This window comes from Chrysoperla carnea, chromosome 4 (genome assembly GCF_905475395.1).
Source record: "Chrysoperla carnea chromosome 4, inChrCarn1.1, whole genome shotgun sequence".
Classification (NCBI taxonomy): Eukaryota; Metazoa; Arthropoda; class Insecta; order Neuroptera; family Chrysopidae; genus Chrysoperla; species Chrysoperla carnea.
In genome coordinates this window covers 9,587,987-9,608,316 of record NC_058340.1, presented here as the reverse complement: position 1 = coordinate 9,608,316, position 20,330 = coordinate 9,587,987, and the positions used below count along the sequence as shown (strand labels likewise).

General features: G+C 29.6%; 1 protein-coding gene across 1 annotated transcript in view; it reads right to left on the bottom strand.

Annotated features, from left to right (window-relative positions):
• LOC123297451 (pikachurin-like) overlaps nt 1-20,330 on the bottom strand; it is a 123,737-nt gene that overhangs the window by 23,510 nt on the left and 79,897 nt on the right. The window contains exon 3 of the mRNA XM_044879114.1: nt 13,781-13,925. Within this exon, the coding sequence (XP_044735049.1) occupies nt 13,781-13,925 (145 nt within the window). The remainder of the gene's footprint in view (nt 1-13,780; nt 13,926-20,330) is intronic.

Genomic DNA, 20,330 nt, shown 5'->3' with positions numbered 1-20,330 from the left:
ATGGCCACCGTACATATTCTGTATCTCTTAAGTATTATCAGAAATACTCATGTGAAATTTTGATTGTGCAACAGAAGTGTGATGTGCACCGCACATTAATGGAAATTCTGGAGATGTTCTGATAGTGTGAGGCCACCTTTAATTCTTCGTCTATTTTGACTATTACCATAAGAATAAACAAGTAAATACGAATTACCAACAAGGCTCATTTGGCAATTCGGTTTGAGACCTTTTTCAATCTTACGGCTTATACTTTATTAAATCTCACTTTTTTGGAGTGAGAAAAACCGAATATCGCAAAACAAAATTCCTTGTTTTTCAAGGAAAGACAGCACCGTAGTGAAATATGGACTTGACCAGGTGCGAATTCAGAATTTAATACAGGGGGAGGCGATGACATCATCTACCTTTTTTTTTGATTTTTGTGATTTTAAACCATTTATTGAATTGAAGTTATAAAAATTATATTAAATAATGAATTAATAATTCCCAGGGGAGTGGGGGTTGACCCCGAACCTACTTCATTAAATTCGTCCCTGAGCTTGACATACAGATTTTTATTAAAATAAAACTTTGAAACTGGGTGTGTAATGTATCATATTATTGTTAATATAAAGATTCAAGACATATGATGTATATTTTTTCTACATAAAATAATATTTTGTTGTTGGCAATATGTGGTAGAATAATCTTCTAATATTTTTCTTATTCTTACAAACATTATCCTCTATATACATATATAAAGTATAAATGTGACAGTTTTTGTTTGATGATAATATTTTCGTTTCCACTATCTATTCACAGAGTGTTCTAAAGTAAAAAATAAACAAGTGGAAACAAACAATTGACTGAGTTAATTGCTCAAATACCATGTATAGACAGTGTTGATTACTTTGTCACATTACAGATACATACATGTTACACATATATAACTGGTATTCCCATATTATACATATTATACAATTCGCGCATAATTTGCTCTCTCACGGGTAAACTTTGATGTTTACGAAAAAATAGTTCAAACAAAAGTTGTTTAGTTTTTTATAAAGAACATTTTTTACATTTAAACTTTTGTTCTATATCTAACGGTTTACAAGATGGGCCCAACGGACCCAAGACCTAATTGACATATGTTGCTCATTTATGAACTCGACCTCACTTTTTACGTCCAAAGCACGCTATTAAAATTTCAACTTGATATCTCTTTTCGTTTTTGAGTAATCGTGATGACAAGCGGACAGACAGACAGACAACCGGACATGGACTAATTAGGTGATTTTATGAACACCTATACTAAAATTTTGTTTATGGTATCAATATTTTTAAGCGTTACAAACTTGGGACTAAACTTAGTTTACCTTAGTATATTTCATATAGGTACATGGTACAATAGCGTTTAAAGTTAATAGAATGTAGGGCTTAACCTTAAGGGTTTCGATACATTGGCGATATGTTCGTGAGCATACTCGTCAACATCTTGCCGGACTTGTTCACTTGCACGCCAAGTGAACATTGAAGCACTCTGTAAAGAGAATATATATTTCAGTTATCGTTTCTGTATTTGTAATATCTTTTAACTGTGTTATGTTGACGACAACAAAAGATGAAATACGGTATAAGCATGAATACAGTTGGAAATAATAACTAAAGTAAAAATTCTAACGGAGCTGTTGTAGATGATGGGTTGGTATGTTAGTAGTTAATAATCAATGCGTCTAGACGTGCCTTTAGAACTGGAAAAATATACTAAGCATAAGTATTATTTACATTTCATATCATATTCATACGGATGTGTTTGATTATTTTGAACTAAAAGATTCAATTTGATCATTATAGTTTATGGAACTATGTTCCTTATCGCACGTTATCGTTCTGATTTGTTTGCTGGTTGGGAGATAAAATTAAAAAACGTGCAACAAAAAAAAACGACATAAAAAACCGACTATTTTCATCTAGATTACTTAGGAAACTGAAACTTTTTCAAGAGCTCGAGCTTGACATGAATTTTGAGAATATGCAAAAATATTTTTATAATTTGTCAATTTGTATTTTTTTATAAAAATTTATTGTTTTTTCATTTAAAAAAATGTGGACGTGAGTTATCAGAAGTTAAAGATAATAGAGATAATTGAAAGTAAGTACAAGGAAATTTTATGTTATGTCATAATAAATATCCTCATCAAACCAAATGCAAGTACGCACATATTAGATTGACTACTAAATCAGAATTATATCTTTTTGAAACTAATATTACAGTTAATTGATACAGTAAAAAGTAAAAATAGCTAAAATAAATTTTGGAAAGAAGGAAACAAGTATTTGACTTCTGAAATGAATACCTTAAACTTTCAGAAAAATATCTTGTAAATAAAAAAGTAAGCTCTACATTTATAATGTAAGAAGGTGGTGTTCTACGATAGTGTCCAGGTGTCCTACGACATTTCGTTCTTTTTTGTTTGTCGATTGAAAAAATAAGATCTTTTTAAAAAGCTTTATAGAAGAACTAAAATTATGTAGTTTTAGATAAAAAGTTAGATAGTCTTTAATCAAAGGCTGATATTAACTTTTTTCCTTATTCTTGTGCAAAGATTTTGTAAATAGTTCAATTTTGAAATACTTTTGAAATTAATTTTATATAAATGGTATAGCATCATGGAATCCCATACATAGTGTAATTTAACACATACTTGTCAAGATGTTATATAAACTATGGTAAGCTTGCGAATTTCGATCGTTAAAAATAATTTGGACCACCCTTTTCACTACCTTTAAACTATCAGATGGAGTGCAAATGGTATTAAGATCAATAAAAAACCTACTGTTCGAAAATCCTAAAAAATTTGCAATTCGTTAAAAACCTATGGAAACTAAACTATTTTTTGGGTATTATCAGAAAGAGTATCATACTTTGCAACCTTCTATCTTTTATAGTGGGTTCCTGTATGCTAGGGTAGTTAAATTTTTGGTTAATTGTACACAGTAGCACTTATTTTGTTACTTCTTGTATGTATACTGTATTTTTGGATAAATTTTGCTATAGTGAGAATGCATTTAAAAAAAATTCGAATCGCCATTAAAGTTTTATTCTCACGCACAAACATAAATTTCTTCTTTTTTTTTCGTTTCTTTTAAAGAATATTCACGTCTTATATATTTATGTTTGTGTGTACCTTAAAATAAGTTGCAAAAGAATTTTTCCCCAATGGAAATCAAACAATTGATGTAAAAAAATTGTTATAAAACTAACATGAATACGTATGGTAAAACCAATTTCAAAGTAAAATTTTATCTTTTTTTTTTTCCCAAATAGAATTGTTCTTATGAATTTCTTTTATTTTATAAATAAATATCTTTTGTCTGCAGGCAACATTCATTCGCATTATACGTTTAATATTCAATTAAATTATTGGACGCTTTGTATGGATTCCGTATCATAGATTGTACCTGCCTACTTAAAAGTTCTGCGTATTTACGAACCCCTTCACGAAATTAAATTACCAAAGGTACATGATTTTTCTGAAATTGTATTGCAACATTTAATAATAATACTAAGTGAATTAAATATGAACCGGATAGATTATACGAAGTGCCTTAAATCACTTAAGGTAGTACGAGCTTCAAGGCAAGTTAAGACTTGTGGTTGAAATTATTTGTACCTTATTTTCAATGATGAATTTTTTTATAACTCCATGCACGTAGACGAAAAATATAAATAAAATTTTTCGATATTTGCCTTGGTTTTCGAAATACCGAAAGCTAAATAATTAAAGAAACCTTTCAATTTTCGACATTTTGAAAATTACTCAAGTTATCGAAAAATTTTAGTCTTTGAAACTTTGGGAATTAATAGCCCAATTAAGTTTTTGAATTTAACTTCTCGCTATATTCTGTCGAAAAAAATTTAGCCATAGCTTTCGCATAGCATATACCATGCTGGAAATAACTTAAGTTTGTAAGCAAATGATTTCGAACGGCGTTTGATTCCTCCCTTCCTATCAAAAATTAAAATAAATAGTTGAGATGATATCCTGGATGGTATATAACAGAATACATTCGTTAAGCAATGCATCTAAGTCAGAGGTATTATATACATATCCTGACCCCACTCTCTGCAGGCATACAACAGAAGAACTGTTGTGTAGCATAAAAGACATCGAAGCCACGATTCAAATCACTTTTGCAATTTCATATAACATCTATAATACCTCTTACTTAGATGCATGCTTAACGCATGTACTCTGTTATAATAATCGTGATAGTTATATGCCTAGATGTAACTCGAACTAGTGGTATACCTACAAGAAACAGATGCATTTATCAGCCAAGCAACCTGAGTGTTTTATTCAGATAGTCACTGCATCTTAAACCTATGGGCAAGGTATCTTACATAGAGTTCAGATTAATATATTTTCTGTTACATTCTGTAAATATAAAATTATATAATGTATAAAAACTAATATTAATGTAGGTAAGTTGACCCTTAATCTTGACATAATGTAATATTTTATTATTAATGTTTACACTTTGTGAACTTTTATTACGCTTACCGTATATAACATTTCCTCGAATAATAAAAGGACGAGAGAAATCTTTCTTTTTCATCTCATATATTTATGTATTTATAGATATATAAGAAAAAAAATGAATTTATCTAATAATTGCCATATAGAATATTCTACAAAAGGTGGGTGTACAGTCTGTAACGAAAGTCCTTGAATAGTTTAATATAAAAAATTCCTAATAGAAGTATATTGTGTGATAATCCAGATATAGAAAACTATTTCAAATAAAAGTTATATAAACTCAAACGAATATAACCTTGAATTGGACTTAAATTACAGATTCATTTCATAGTTAACTCGAGCTTCTAACTGATCAGAGATAGAAGATCGCTTAAATTTTAAATTATTTTGATGTAAAAATGGTAATCTCCTTTGTTGGAAACGCATCTTCGTAAATCCAAAAGACTCGGCAAAAATTGATAAAAATTCGCCTAAAAAAAATTTTTTTTGCGGCAGATACAGTAAGGGTGGTAGAAAAGAGATTTAAATTACAAAGATGAATTTTGAAAAATCTTGTAATACCTCCTAGGAGAAACAGTTATATTGACATGAATTTCTGTTTAATTTATTTTATTTACGACAGGTATTATTATTTACGAATTCGATTTTTTCAAATTTGAGACGAACAGACTTTTGCCTGAAACATTTTACTATCTAAAGTAATTCTCAATAAAAAGTTATTAAGAACTCTACGGACAGGCGGTATTCTGCCTTTGGAAACGATATGATGGGTTTTAAAACAGATTTGCTATTCGAAAATAAATTATAAACTACAAAAAAATTAAAATGGTTGTTGAAATTTAAAATAACATTGATATTCTGATACCAAATAAACTACCTAACAATACGGCCGTGAACAGACTTACAGTTGTTAGGCAACAGACTTACAGTTTTCCTCCTCCAAAAAATACGGCATAAGAATATTTGGATTGGAAAAATTTAGGGAATTGGTATTGTAGTTCATATCGTTCAAGGATGTACGAGCGCCAGGACAATTTTTGATAAAAAGCTTGATGAAGTTGGACTAAGTGTAAATCAATTCTGAAAATTTTAAGGGGGGGGGGGATTGCCTGACTGTGTAAATAAATAAATGATTTCAAAAGCATATTTAACATTGGTCATGGATTTCTCCAAAAACTAGTGGGTGGAAATTAAAAACTAACTATTTAAATTAAAGTTAAAACCTTAATAAATTATTAAAAGAAAAAAGCAAATTTTGTTTAATTATTTTGTTTTCGATATTTCGAAAACCAACGCACATATTGAAAAATTTTATTTTTCGTCTACATTCTGGACGTTATAACAAAATTCATAATCAAAGTTGAAAATAAGGTACAAATAATTTACAAGCCTAAACTTGCCTTGGCGCTGGTACTACCTTAAAAAAATCATTTATTGCTTCTAAGTTTCTAGCTTCCCGAAACAGCTTTTAACGCACCTTATATTCAAGTCATGATCGAGTGCCTCTTTTTCTTGCTAGAATACTTCAAGTATAATGTATTTTTAGTGATATATTAACCATTTATTTTTCTACAGGTACAAATAAATAATATAAATAAATGCATTTGTTTGTGCAACATTTTCCCTTTGGTAAATCATTGATTTTATTTTCATCCCCCTAGTGAAGTTAGTACCTTTAGTATTATAATATACATAAACTACTTACCTTACGAAGAGATCAAAACAAAATCCGACCCTAGCTTTATCTATGTTACATAAGGTGTGTGTGCTGGTGTGTCTGAATGTTATAAGATGAAGATTGAGATAGTCACACCGTACCATGAATTCTGGATATTTTATTAACATTATTACAGGTATCGACTGAAATGGAACTTTTGACAATAAGAGGTAGTTGTCTATAATTATGTTAATCTTGATTATACTTTAACGTCATTAATTAAGATTAATGAAGATGATTTTCAATCAGAGATGTTTACACGCCACTTTATTTCAAAATAATTTATTTCTTACACGCAAATTAAAGAAAGTTTTGATGCAGTGTATCGTGTTACAAAACGTGACTATCAACAAATTCAATAAGTATTTCTATTATAACGTAATGAAGACGAAGGGCTGGTGGATGCTGTTTAACAAAAACTAAGGTCACAAGAAATGAAGTGAATAACTATTACTTAGTAATTAAGTGAATTACTATTATCAGGATTCAAGATTTGAAGAAACGATAGTACCTAACCATACCTTTTGGAACTTCGTTTTCTGAGAGTTCTCATAATATCCTTAGTTTAAGTTAATCATTTGAGTGTAAGCTCATTACATAACTGGGAATTAAGTGCATGACTATTAGGAGCATCCAAGATATAAAAACACAGTAAAACAATCATTGCATTTTTTTTAGAACTTTATTTTCTTAGAGTCGTCATAATATCCCTAGTTTTGACGTATATTGAATAAACGTCAAAATGCAAATTGGATACTTTCAACTGAAGATAAACATCAACGTCCTTCAAAAACTGAAGAGGGCAAATGTGACTGCCTCAGACTCCTCACTTAAAAAACGAGTATGCCAGTGATAATCTAACCAGCGTCAACCTAAAATACGAGCAAGATAGAGAGACAACATTTTTTTTCTACCTATCTCATTACTATTAGAGAATAGGTAGGTAGAAGATTAGTATACCCGTCTCGCTCCTCCTCTATGAGCAATGCAGATTTGGATAAAGAGACACACAATAAAGTTATAACAATGGTGACTTCAACTTAAAATAACTCGCTCATGCCTGGTTTAGATCCTCTGTACTGTTAACTGGGAGCTAGGAAGATATAGATTTGCAACAATTTATTCAATGAATTATTTGAGAGACCTTAATAGACTTATTATTTTACAGGCAGACTATAACCCCATCAAATATTCATTTAAATTGCAAGTGTTAATAAAATACCTAGACAAAAATAATATACTCTAATTTGACTGTTTTGTTAGTGGAGTTGAGACATGAACATACTTATGAACATTTCAACAAAATTGCCGTCTATATTGGAGATAACGTATCATAGTTTTCTTCTGTAAGAAAGAAGATACGCTTACTTACACTACATTTTCCATTTTGAAAAATTACCAGTATTAGTGTGTTAGAATATTTTAATATTATGTTCATTTTGTTGTTTGGTGCATGTACTTTTACCTTTACCTAGTCCTTTACCTTCATATGCAGACTACATTGAGTAATGTGAGGTCGCTTCTCGCTATCTGTCCCTATGTCCCTATGTATGCTCAGATCTTTAAAATTACGCCACAGATTTTGATGCGGTTTTTCTAATAGATAGAGTTATTCAAGAGGAAGGTTTTTATGTATAATACATGCATAATATATTAGGGAAACATTGACAATTTTAGAGGTTAAACGAAATTGTGAACAAAAGGGGGATAATTTATCGACTACGGTACCTGAGGAAAATAAGGCCCAAAGGGTAATGAGGCCAACATTTGAAATTTCGCAGTAAAACAATGTCCACTCACTTCACTTTTTAGGCACACTTGCGATACATTGGTGTTAACGCTATGGTATTGATCCGCAGTCGTTTTCGCCGCCATCTTGTCAGTGACGAACGAGGCTTTGTCAAAGCTACATTTTACTGTGTAGTTTTATAATTATTCATTCTAAGAAACGGTAGTTTTTTAGGCTTTTAAAAAGTTAACTCGGTTTTTAAAAAGTTAAATATTTCTAAAAGTTTTAATTTTTACTTTGCACTCATTCTAATTTTATGCTTTTATAGCATTGACAATTTAGGTGGGTCTTAAATTCCGCAAATATGAGGAACCTTATTCACTTTTTCTGGACAGTTTACGAAAACCTGTAATTACTTAGAATAATTTGCTTTTAGTTTAAAAAATGGATTTAATAAAACATTCTGGAAGACAAATTGGTGCCAAAATGTATTTTTCAGTTTTTTTGTGTCTTACTCTATAAGTACAGGTCGTGTGAGGTTCAAAAATCAAAGTTTCTATTTAAAAATATGTATAGGTTGTTATTCCACAACGTTTACTTATTTAAATTTCGACTTTATTAGTAGGTATTTCTAAACTACGATTTGTAATATTTTTGTTTAATGTTTGGTAGAGCAAAACTTTGAAAAAGATAAATATTTCTCTATTGTTTTTATGATTATTAGTTTTGAAATATAAACGAAACAAAGTTTAAGATAAGAATATGGCTGTTTACAACTATTTGTATTATAATACTTTGTACGATGTAGTGGTCTTAGATTGTTTAAAACTAGATTTTTCAGTGATTTTTATTTAAAAATTTGCATTGATAGTAATAATATTCTGAAATTTTAACCAAATACCCTTAATATCTCTATCCCTATATATTATAAATGTGAAAGTAGGGATGTTTGTTTGTTACGCTTTCACGCTAAAACTAGCTGGCTATCTTTTCTGATATACTGAATGAATTATGACTATTTTACAATTAAACAAATTGAAAACTGTTCAAACCTTTTAGCTGCGTATAACAATCTCTTCAAGTGTTATGGAAGGGAGATAAGTGAGATCAAGAGAAGTGAGGCCTATAAAGCGGTGGTTTTTACTTTTATGCCCAGTGAAGCGGAATAGAATGAAACTTGTAATATAGCTCATACATCAGAATAACGCATGAGCTATAATTAATTAAGGTATGTATATATAAAAAAAAAAATTAAATATAGTCCATGACTAAGGCACTACGCCTATGAGTATAATTTTGAACCGTAAATTAAATATTTTTGTTAAAATGTTGAGCGAAATATAATTCATTTGCGGTGGTTTTTACTTTTAATCCCAGCGAAGCCTGCTGGTACCAACCTGGTAAATATTATAATATTCATGAAAAAATAAATACAATTACAACTGTGTGCGTAATCACACCCTTCCCTTTCACATGTGGGTATGTTATACAAACAAAATTCACGCCGAAAAAATATAACAACTAACAACACATTATCAAAATGAAATAAATAATATTCATATTGTATTGATTTTCTCATTAAATATTATTATATTGGTAGCCATGCCCCAGCTTTATCAACTAAATGATAATAAAACTATAGCGTGTTTGGTGGTTAGTTATAAACTTTGGTATTTTTGGTATTTTCATTCGTGTAATATGTATAATTTAATGTACCAGGTTATTCACTCAATTTAATTCAATTCAATTTATTCATCCTTTTATATGTGAATGCCTTAAATTATATGTAACCTACTCTGGCCATTTTAATGTGTATATGTCTGTGTATACACAAGACACAAACGTTTCACACTGCTATGTTAGTGATACAATTAATATATTTTTATTGTAAAACTAAATTTTTACAATTATTTAAAGTTAGTGTATTTTATATTTTTCAAAGTCACTCATGCATAATACTTTTAATAGCTTTTGCTATCTCAATACAACCAACATATGAGTACGAAAATGTACAATTCAATGGAAAACGCACATTACGAATAGAAAAAAAACGAAAAAATTACACAGAAGCTGGTAAAAGTTGCATAATAAAAATATCTATATGGTCTAAGAGAGACGGTGTAAGATCATTCACTCATCTAATAAACAGGTAAGCCATATTTTTTTAAAAATTTTATTGATTTTTAAAGACACCTATCGTAGTTTTTCTATCAAAAAGTATTCATCTACACCGATCCTTTAACCAATCGAAATTGGTATCAGAAGAAAGATAATTTAATTACGAAAATAATGTTATATATAGGCTTGCCGGAAAAAAAATCGTTCATGGAAAAATTGATTAAAATTAATTTAATTAAAAATAGCCATGGACAGTTTTCGATAGAAAAACTATATGTCTCATCCGGTTATCCGATGGGTGAAGTTCGACCTTATATCGTCTCTTGCACTTATATATCTATTGACGTCTATAGTAAGCATATTCCGCTAACGATGTTGTTAAATAGCTAAATTATAATTAGTACAGTAAAAGATAAACAAAAATAACAACAAAAATCGGCTAATAAAGGAAAATGAAAGAAGAAGTTTCGCATTTAGCTGAAACCTCTTTAGTAACGCATGAGTTAGTGCGCAATGTTTCTATTTGTTAATAAACAATAAATTGTTAATTCAATGAAACGATCAACGTTAAAGTTCACTTAAAAAAAATTAGTAAATAGGCAACTTGTATGACGTAAATGTTAAGTGTTTGTCAAATAATCGAAAACTATTATACATGTATACGTAATTCAAGTTGTCCATTTAATAATTTTGTGAATCAACTTTAACATTGACCGTTTCATTGGATTAACAATTTATTTTTGATTAACAAATAGAAACATTTGTACCACTAGCTCATGCGTTACCAATGATATTTGACACGTAAGAAATACATTCCATGAGGTTTTAGCAAAATGCGAGCGGTTTCATTCATTTTCCCTTATTTGCAACATCTTTAACTGTACTATACCTAAATAATTCTCGAATCATCCAATCTTAATAATTTTATCTAATGTGTTTTGTACCTATCTATATTAAGTAACAATGTGTATGATGATTTAATAAGTTCAACTTTATAATATGAAAGAGTTCCGCCTTACTCGTGTTCAAAACTATTTATTGTTCCATAATATACATTATTCAATTTGAATAAACCTTCTATTTCAGTTCTTGTATACAATAATTACAAGGTGCAACATAAACTTGTAAAAAACTTCCGCTTTAAAGTTTGTCAAAAAAAAAAAAATCCTATTAACATTTGATTAAAGACGCTGTTTTGATATACACCATGTCACAAATTAATTCAAAACTTAATCTTCCCATATTTTGAAATATGAAAATAAGAAGCTTCTTACCATATCATGTCTACATGATTTTTTGTAGTTTATTGCTTAAGGATCGATTTTCATATAAGGCGCCCGGCATGAAAAAAATATGAGGGGTAAAATCAGGCGACCGAAGGACCTCGTTACGTTTTTGGTGCGTAGCCTATCGTGCGCACTTTGCACTTTTTAGTAATGTGTGTATATAGCTTGTATATTTTTATGCTGCCGACAAAACATCAATTTTTTGAAACTGATAATAACCTGGCGGGCATAGTTGTTACCCACCGATAACGAATGACTACATAGCTACTCAGCCGGCGTACACCATAAATCTTCCAGTTTTTATCATATATAAATTATACTACATAGTACGTCTATTGTACTACAAGGCATCTATTGTTTGAAACTGATAATTACCCAACGGGTACACTATATAACAAAACATCAAATTTATTTAATATTGAAAGTTTTTGATTTAATTGAACTTTTTTCTTATTTTTACCTAGGAATCTCATATTTTCCATTTTCTATAATATTAATGATACATGCTGTAGGTACTTGTCACTTGGCAGGAGTTGTCATAGTAAAATACACATTGTGTTCATTTAAAAAAATTCAACCTGAGATATGGAAGAGGCAGCTCAAAATTGGTATCTTGATAATTTAAGATTTTGTCCCTTCTCTCTTTGCCACCCCAACTTTGAAATTTCAAATGACACCCCTTTTCTTGTTATACATCATTTTTGAAAGCGCATAAAATTTTCTTGTCAACCATGATAATAAAAATGAAATCGATCGATTCATTCTTGAGAAAGACTAGACAGCAGATGGATGATATCCACCCTTCATAACTCTTGACTTGATGTGATATCGATAAGATATCGGCGGGGAAGTTCAAAAATTATTATTTTCATTCCTTCACCCCCGCCCACCCTCATTTTTAAATTTCAAATGGCACCCCGTACCTACTGATAACTTATTTGAAAGAGCATAAAATTCTCTATCCAATTAAATGGTTTGTCAATGCACAAAAATTTCTATTTATTTCCATAACAATATCTCTCAAATTAGGCCTCCGATCGAAATTTGGTAAAGAGTTTTTTTGTTAGTTTTGATATGCTTATTTAGAAAGTCTTTAGGTCTACAGCCAATTCTCACTTCTTATATTTATGAGATTGTTGATTGTGTTAATGTGTAAAAGTATTTAAGTATCTTGTATGTTTAAAGCTGAATAAAAAGCTTCTATATTAGCCTACAGCATATTGTCTACCAATGAATTATTTACATGTAGACTTCCAATAATTTGATGTTTGTAAGTAAATACATATACAACTATTTCACGGAAGTTTATAGTGTAGAGCTTATGTATTACTAAGAAATACTATGGTGTTTTCCTGACTATAACGTACATACAAGTTAATAATAATGTCTCGTTCTCAAACTTTCAAGTTCATATTGCACAGATAGTGTTTATCTGTTCATTAATGGTTACCATTATCAGTTGAATGTTTACTTAGTACATCTTATTTATTTAAGTTTGCACCAAACAAACAACTTTCACAATTGGCTAATAATTGTATTTCCTCGAATAATTAATACCCTTAAGTTAAAAATATTTATATTTGTATCGCGTTTTAAAATTGTTTGGGCTACAATCAATGGAAATATTAAAAAGTAAGTGACAAAAATCGTATAGAATATGTTTATTGTAATATCCTACACTCAACTGCTTGCTAATAATTTACATACCTTAAAATTATTTTACAACTCCTCAAATCAAGCTAGGAAATTAGGATGAAACGTCAAATTTTTCATCTAGGAATTTGAAAAAAGACCTTTTTTGCAAAGAATTTTTAAAAATTATTTTCAGAGATACAGTGGATTTCCTGACGCGAAATGTAAGCCGGCCGAGCGGAGCGTATCACACAATAAACGGCAGATGTTGCCTGACGACCTGAGGAATCTTTTTTCCAAGAAGTCTAATAGAAGTAAAAGGCACAATGTTTGAATCTGAGATTGCCGATTGCCCATTAGTTGCGCACATACTTAATGCAAATTTAAGACTTTTATCGTTTTCTCATGGATGCTATAGTCAGAACTGGATCAAATTGAAATGGGTCCACACGGGATGCAACATCTTTCAAATAGAAAAAGAGTCATCAGAATCGGTTCACCTAGTCGAAAGTTCTGAGGTAACAAACATTTTAAAAAAATACAGTCGAATTGAGAACATCCTCACATTACATTGTTTTCAGAGTAAATTTGAATTTTTTTGTTTTAAATAATACTGTTTTGCTGTAAATCAAATACCAATGAACCAATAACTTATGAACAAATTTTTCCAATTTAGGACAAAAGCTTATTGAAAAAGTATTCTTATTACCATAAAAAAGACGTAATTAATGGTAAGCAATTTAATTATTCAAACTAAAAATGACGAATGACTTACCTTAGAGCGTCCTTTAACATGTTTACCACCGTTTAATTGTATCCATGCATCCCATCGATGTCTGTATAATGTTAAACGATTCCATTGGTTGAGTAACACTGTTTCTTCTGTTCGTACAACACCAATACCAGATCCACAATCAAATCTGTTGCCAAAAATATATTTATATATATATTATTTATGATGGCGGTAGAGTAAGCAAGCATAAGCATATAATATAAACCTTTTGAATCTTATAATAATTTATATCTAGATATACCTTAAACTTAAACACATAAATAATCATAAAATAGTTGATGTTAACCACACACACACACAATTTACCAAATGGAAAATATTTTATGGTTTTGAAGTACAGATAAATAAATATATTACTAATATAAAAAATTGTCTAGCTTTTCTATAAAATAATGTTGTTAATTCAGTTTGCAGAATTCATTCTTATTTATGGATGAGATTTGATTAAGGTAGTATGAGCGCCAAGGCAAGTTTAGACTTGTGGTTGAAATTATTTGTACTTTATTTTCAACTTTGATGATTATTTATGCTAAAACTTCATGAATGTAGACGAAAAATAAGAATAATTTTTTTCGATATCTGCCTTGGTTTTCGAAAAATTGAAAGCCACATAATTAAACAAAATTTTCAATTTTCGAAATTTACTCCAGATATCGAAAAATTTTATTCTTACTTTTCATCTTATATTGACAAGTTATAACAAAATTTACCATCAAAATTTAAATTGTGTCCCCACCACCGTGCTCATAAATCCTTAATTAGTCGGGCACAACGGTTTTTTTTTTGTTTTCAGTTTATATATTAAGGTTAAAACTTTAATTTAAATAGTTTTATTTTCCACTGACTGTTTTGGAGAAATCTATGAAAATATATCATCCATCTACCGTTTTGGACTAATGTTAAATATGCCTACTTTCGAAGTCATTTATTTATTTAAATAATTGAGCATACCTCCCCCTGCATGGAAAAGTTGGGAAACAGCACCGAATTTAATGAAATTTCTTGTAACGTGCTCATAGGATCCCAAGGAACATTCAGCCAACTTAACTTAATCATAGAGGGGTATAGGGCGTCAGTGAGGGGTATATGTAGACCACCGCCAACATTTTTTTAAATTCGATGTCAGATAACACCAAGTTGTCCAATTTTAAGATTTTCTATTGGATAGGATATACTTCAAGAGTACCGAAAAATTTGTTCTTACGATCACCGACTGCATTTTCATAAAAATTTTACCTTAACATCATCCACTGAATTTTTATCTGAGAACCGATTTTGTTGAAATATCGTCTACGTACAAAGGTAGACTTAAGCTCACTCGGCTCTATTTTTGCAAAAAATAGAACCGACGAAAAAGTAAACAATTATTTTACCGACTCCAATCAATAATTTCCTTGTGAGAAATTGCTCTTTAAAATCGACGTCATGAATCCATTTGTACCTAATTACTCACAAGGAAATTATTGAGTAGAGCCGGTATTTTATAATTTTTTTTTACTGTTTTCTACTGTCGGTTCTGCATGATTTTCAGTGAAATATTACCTACTGGGTAAAAATTACACTAGTAGGAGATACCTTTAAATCTTTGATAATTAAAGTTTCCACCTTAGGCAAGACAGATTTTTCCCATTATTGTATTGTGAAAATAAAAATTTCTATTCTGATTTATAAATATATTTTCAATTCACAAAGTAAGAAGAGTTTCTATATAATATATATATTTTGATATAATTTATAAAAGCGGAGGGTTGCCAACGGCATATTATTGGTTTCAAAAGGATGTGATGCAATTGTTGATCAATTACATTGCTACTTGAATGTATGATGTATTTTATAAACGGTAAGTATTAAATGTGAATAAAAATTTTTTTTTACATATCGATGAATTTAAACGTGTGTTGCGATAAATTGAATTTTAAATCGAACATTTCATCGTAGAAAACTTCAAAGAATATTTTATTTTGCAACGAATATAGTTATTTAATAATATTATTAATATTTTTATCCATCATCGCATATGGGAAATAACAATCGTGCTAATTACAGCACTTCCCAAACATTAAACAAAGAACGTGGGAAGACTTGACATGGATAAAAAGAAGCAGTTTTAGGGCCTCTATTCCTCAAGAAATCATAGGACCAATTAATTATTAACTAAAAAAGAAAGTGTAACAAAAAAATCGACACCAAAAACCGACTATTTTCATCTAGGTTATCTAGGTAACTAAAACTTTTTCAATCGATTCAACTTGCCATAAATTTGGAGAAAATGCAAAAACAATATTATAATTATTAATTTGTATTTTTTCTCCAAATTTTGTATCTTATCATTTAAAAAAAATGAGTTGCAAAGGTTATCAGAAGTTAAAGATTACAGAGATAATTAAAAGTAAGTGAAATGAAATTTTTATGTTATGCCATTATAAATATCCTTATGAAATCAAACGTAATGTACGCACATATTGGGTTGACATAAAGTAGCTATAAAATTAAGTTCTTTAAAGAATAAAACACGTTTTTGACTTCTAAAATTATTACTTTAAAATTTTCAGAAAAATATCTTGTAAATAAAAAAAGCAAGTGCTATATTTATTTACAAAAGGAATAGAGGTCCTACCGGATGTCCCACGATACCTCTCATTCTTTTGTAATTATATTTGTATAAAGCTTAAATATCAGAAAATAAATTAAATATAGATAATTAAATTCAATACTTTCAGTTCAAATTGATAACAATGCGAGAAAAGCACTCTCTGCAGCTCAGTAGTTTTTAATTATTTGAAATTTCATCTCAATGCTGACTAGGAAAATCCCATAGGAGTAATTATTTTATGATACAGCAAAATATTGATTTAATATAATAGTATTTCAATTATATAAATGCAACTAAAATGAACAGACCAAGTCTAATGTATAATGCAGAAAGTTTAATAATTATGTATATAGGGTGGTACACATTTTAATACGTATATGAAATAAACAAGTAACTATACTTGATGCGTTTTATCGAGACCAACTTTTTTCATTTTAAAGTTTGTTTTCGAGCTTAATAGTACAATTTATTTGAATCGAATTTTTAGCTAAATATAAGTATAGTTACTTTAAATCAGAATTAAAAAATCGAATTTCTTAAATTAAACTGTGTGCTCTGAGAATGTACATTGTTTTTGTTCGAAGAATGTACTTCAAACTATCATTTACCGCAAAAAATGAACATTCGCCGTTCTTGCTCAAACAGTTTTCGGACTACTTATTGGAGGGTATAATGACTTATTTCGTTCAATGGAAATACAATAATGAATTTCTGTTACTTGAAAGACAGCCTAGACTTCCCAATGACGAAACAGCCACTAGATCAAATACGAAGCAAAATGTAGACACCCTATATAATTTAATATATATTTACATTTACAAATTCTAAATAGAGAATACCATTATACCATTTGTCAAGATATTGCTAAATTTACTTGACGACAGTGAAATGTACAAACTCAATTTGCTTATTTCATTTATTGATGCCCCATTCTTGTGAAAGCTAGATTTAGATACGGTTATGTTTCAAAGAAATTTAACTGTTTGAGTAGAGATTTGTAGCTATTGTGTCTAGACTTTTCAAATATTTTTTTTAGTTTGTTTGTGAGTGGAAAAATTAAACATTAGTATTCTTCTTTGTTTGAATATGTTGTTTCTATATTTCTTACGCATTTAGAATTTAAAATGTTGGAAATACATGAGCGCTATGCGGCTTTGATTATAATGATGATCCATCAAGCTACCAGTGACAAATTACCCATACGCTGCAAAATTTTAACGAGGGCCCATTTTAGAGAAAAGAACATAAATTATACTACTCACATTTTTCAGGGTGGGCCATTTTAATCTATGCATCTGAATATTTCACCAGATCCCAACAAAAATAGTAGAGTTTCATTGGAGATATTATGTTCTGACATCCGATTGAACCTAGTTCTTCGAGTTGCTTTAATAGCCAATTTAATTTCTAAACGATAAGAGGTAGAATCACACTTTAAATTAGAAATTTGATCATCATAAGAAAACTAACAATTTTTGTGTATTACATTTTTTGCGAAAAACGTTATCTTTTGGAGTAAATGCGATTTAAAAATATGTCATTATTGCATTGAATCGAAAGAAAAATACGCTTAAAGATTATCGATGATTGTAGGTTAAAGTCATGGACATAGGCTAATATCCTCTACGTCTCTTACAACTTTTGGCTAATGCATTTTTCCGTAGTTAGCGCGTTTTTTTTCGATTAAATGCTATAATGTTTTAGACGAATTTTTTCACCCTTTCTATAACATATTTTGCAACATAGCCCTAATAAATGGTAATATTACTTATATTGTTTTATGAAAATAGAAAAGCGAATAGTGTAATTTTTTACATGTGATAGATGATACTGGATGTTTTGTATACAGAAGAAGATGAAGTAGAAGAAAAAAGTATATATATTATAAAAAAGAGATATAATATGAAAGAAAAAAATTATTTTTTAACATATAAACAACTTTTTACGAATGTCTATTGTGTTCTACATCAACGCCACATAACATATAATTCTGGAAGGAATACAAATAAAAAGTAGGATGAAACTAAGTCCCTGGCGACATTCATGTATATCTACTGATATACAATGACTATGTTACGTGGATAAAGACGAAACAACACCACGATTGTTCATGATTTAAAAAATATAATTAATTGCTAGGAACAATGTGGCTAAGGTTTGTTGATAGCCTGATTAATAAAAGGGAGTAACAGGAGAAAATAACAACAGTTACCCGTCTTGGAAACCAAGATTAACTAATCGGGCATTATCATCAAACAATCAAATTGTTTCAACCCTGGGTGTCAAATGTTCCTCCAATACAAGTATACGATCTTCGCCCAAGTCTGAAGACAAGTATATCAGTATCTGTTATATCACATTTTGATAAAATATATGTGTTTTACCACCTTTTCCGCTAATCATTTCATTTATCAGCTCCTCAATTATTTTGAGAGGCTGAGTGTGACTTCTTCATGATTATGCCATGAACTACACCAGCCCAGCCATCACAACTATTAATTAAATTAATATTTGATGTGACGGTGAAAATCGAACCCGCCACCCTTAGCATACTGCGAACGGAATTGTTGATGCTCTAACAGACTAAGATACTAGAGTTGTCTCTTCCTACAATTGAAATAATATTAGAAATATTTTACCGGATTTCAGTTAAGATAAAGTGTTCTCTCAAAAACTCTCAATTGTGGAATGTAATACTGTAGAATAAAGTTATCTACCTATAACGAAGAACGTTTGTATCTTATTGTTAACAATTGATGGTACATATTTAGAGGGGCGATATACTATTTGTGTTTCGATGATACAAAAAGTCAATGAACGAAAAACTTAGGGTTAAATATTGCTTTTGATAAGTAAAAATACGTTACGATAAAACATGTGCCATGAATAAGTGTATCAAAATACAAAAATACATTATTTGTGAAATATACTCTGACAATAATCCCCTATAGCTCTATGTTAAATTTTTGGCAAACTACAAATACTGGATGAACAAAGTATCGGTTGAATTCTTTATATTTAAGTATTTTTCCATGTTTGTGGCTCGCATTTTCATTCTATTCAAGAATTTGTTTTAAATATGTGAAAGACATATGAAAGTTATTTAACAAAAAAGTTTGAAAGTACATTCCTCAATTCATATTTTGTGGGTGTTATAAATGTAAGAGTTTTATGTTAGAATATTATAGACTTACAATATTATAAATATTTTATTTATGATTTAAATAAATAACCTTCGTTTAAAAAATTAGTAAAAATATGAAAAATAACCCTTTTCCGTGTCGGCTTCGTTGGACAAACCCAACTTTTCAAATATTATTTTCAAGCCTCTTGTTAAAAATATAAGTGAAGAGCACCAATCTATCTTACACACTTAAACTTTGCTCTGTATCTTACACATAACTAACTGCTTCTGCCTAGCATACTTGGGGCTGTACTTTGATCTTGCTCTTACACATATCGAAGACTCAACAAGAATTGCAAGACCAAGACTAATGAGTAAGACAAAGTTACTTAGTTGCTAAACCAATTACACTCAATTCGTTGAACAATGATAGTCAAATACAGTTTTGGTTTTAGTCTCGGTCTTGGTTTCGCTCATCACTAAAGAATATAAACAAACTTTACCTTTGATTTTGTTCACACTGTATAGTATCCTACATCCTTTAACTCTCTTGCATTTACAATCCAAACTTTCAATCCAATATTCGCTCTTTGAAGTCTCATTTTTTGACCTAAGAGGTCTCTTTACTCTCTTGCAGTAATGTAAATCGAAATAATAAAAATAAAATATTTGAGTTGTGAAATTACGACTAAATTAAAAATAATAAATCGAATCCAATTTTATAAAAAAGAAGAACTCCGATTATTCCTGCTAAGTTAGCTAAGCAAATTCCCTCTGAGATAGAAAAAATAACTCATTTTTTTAAAAATCGAATA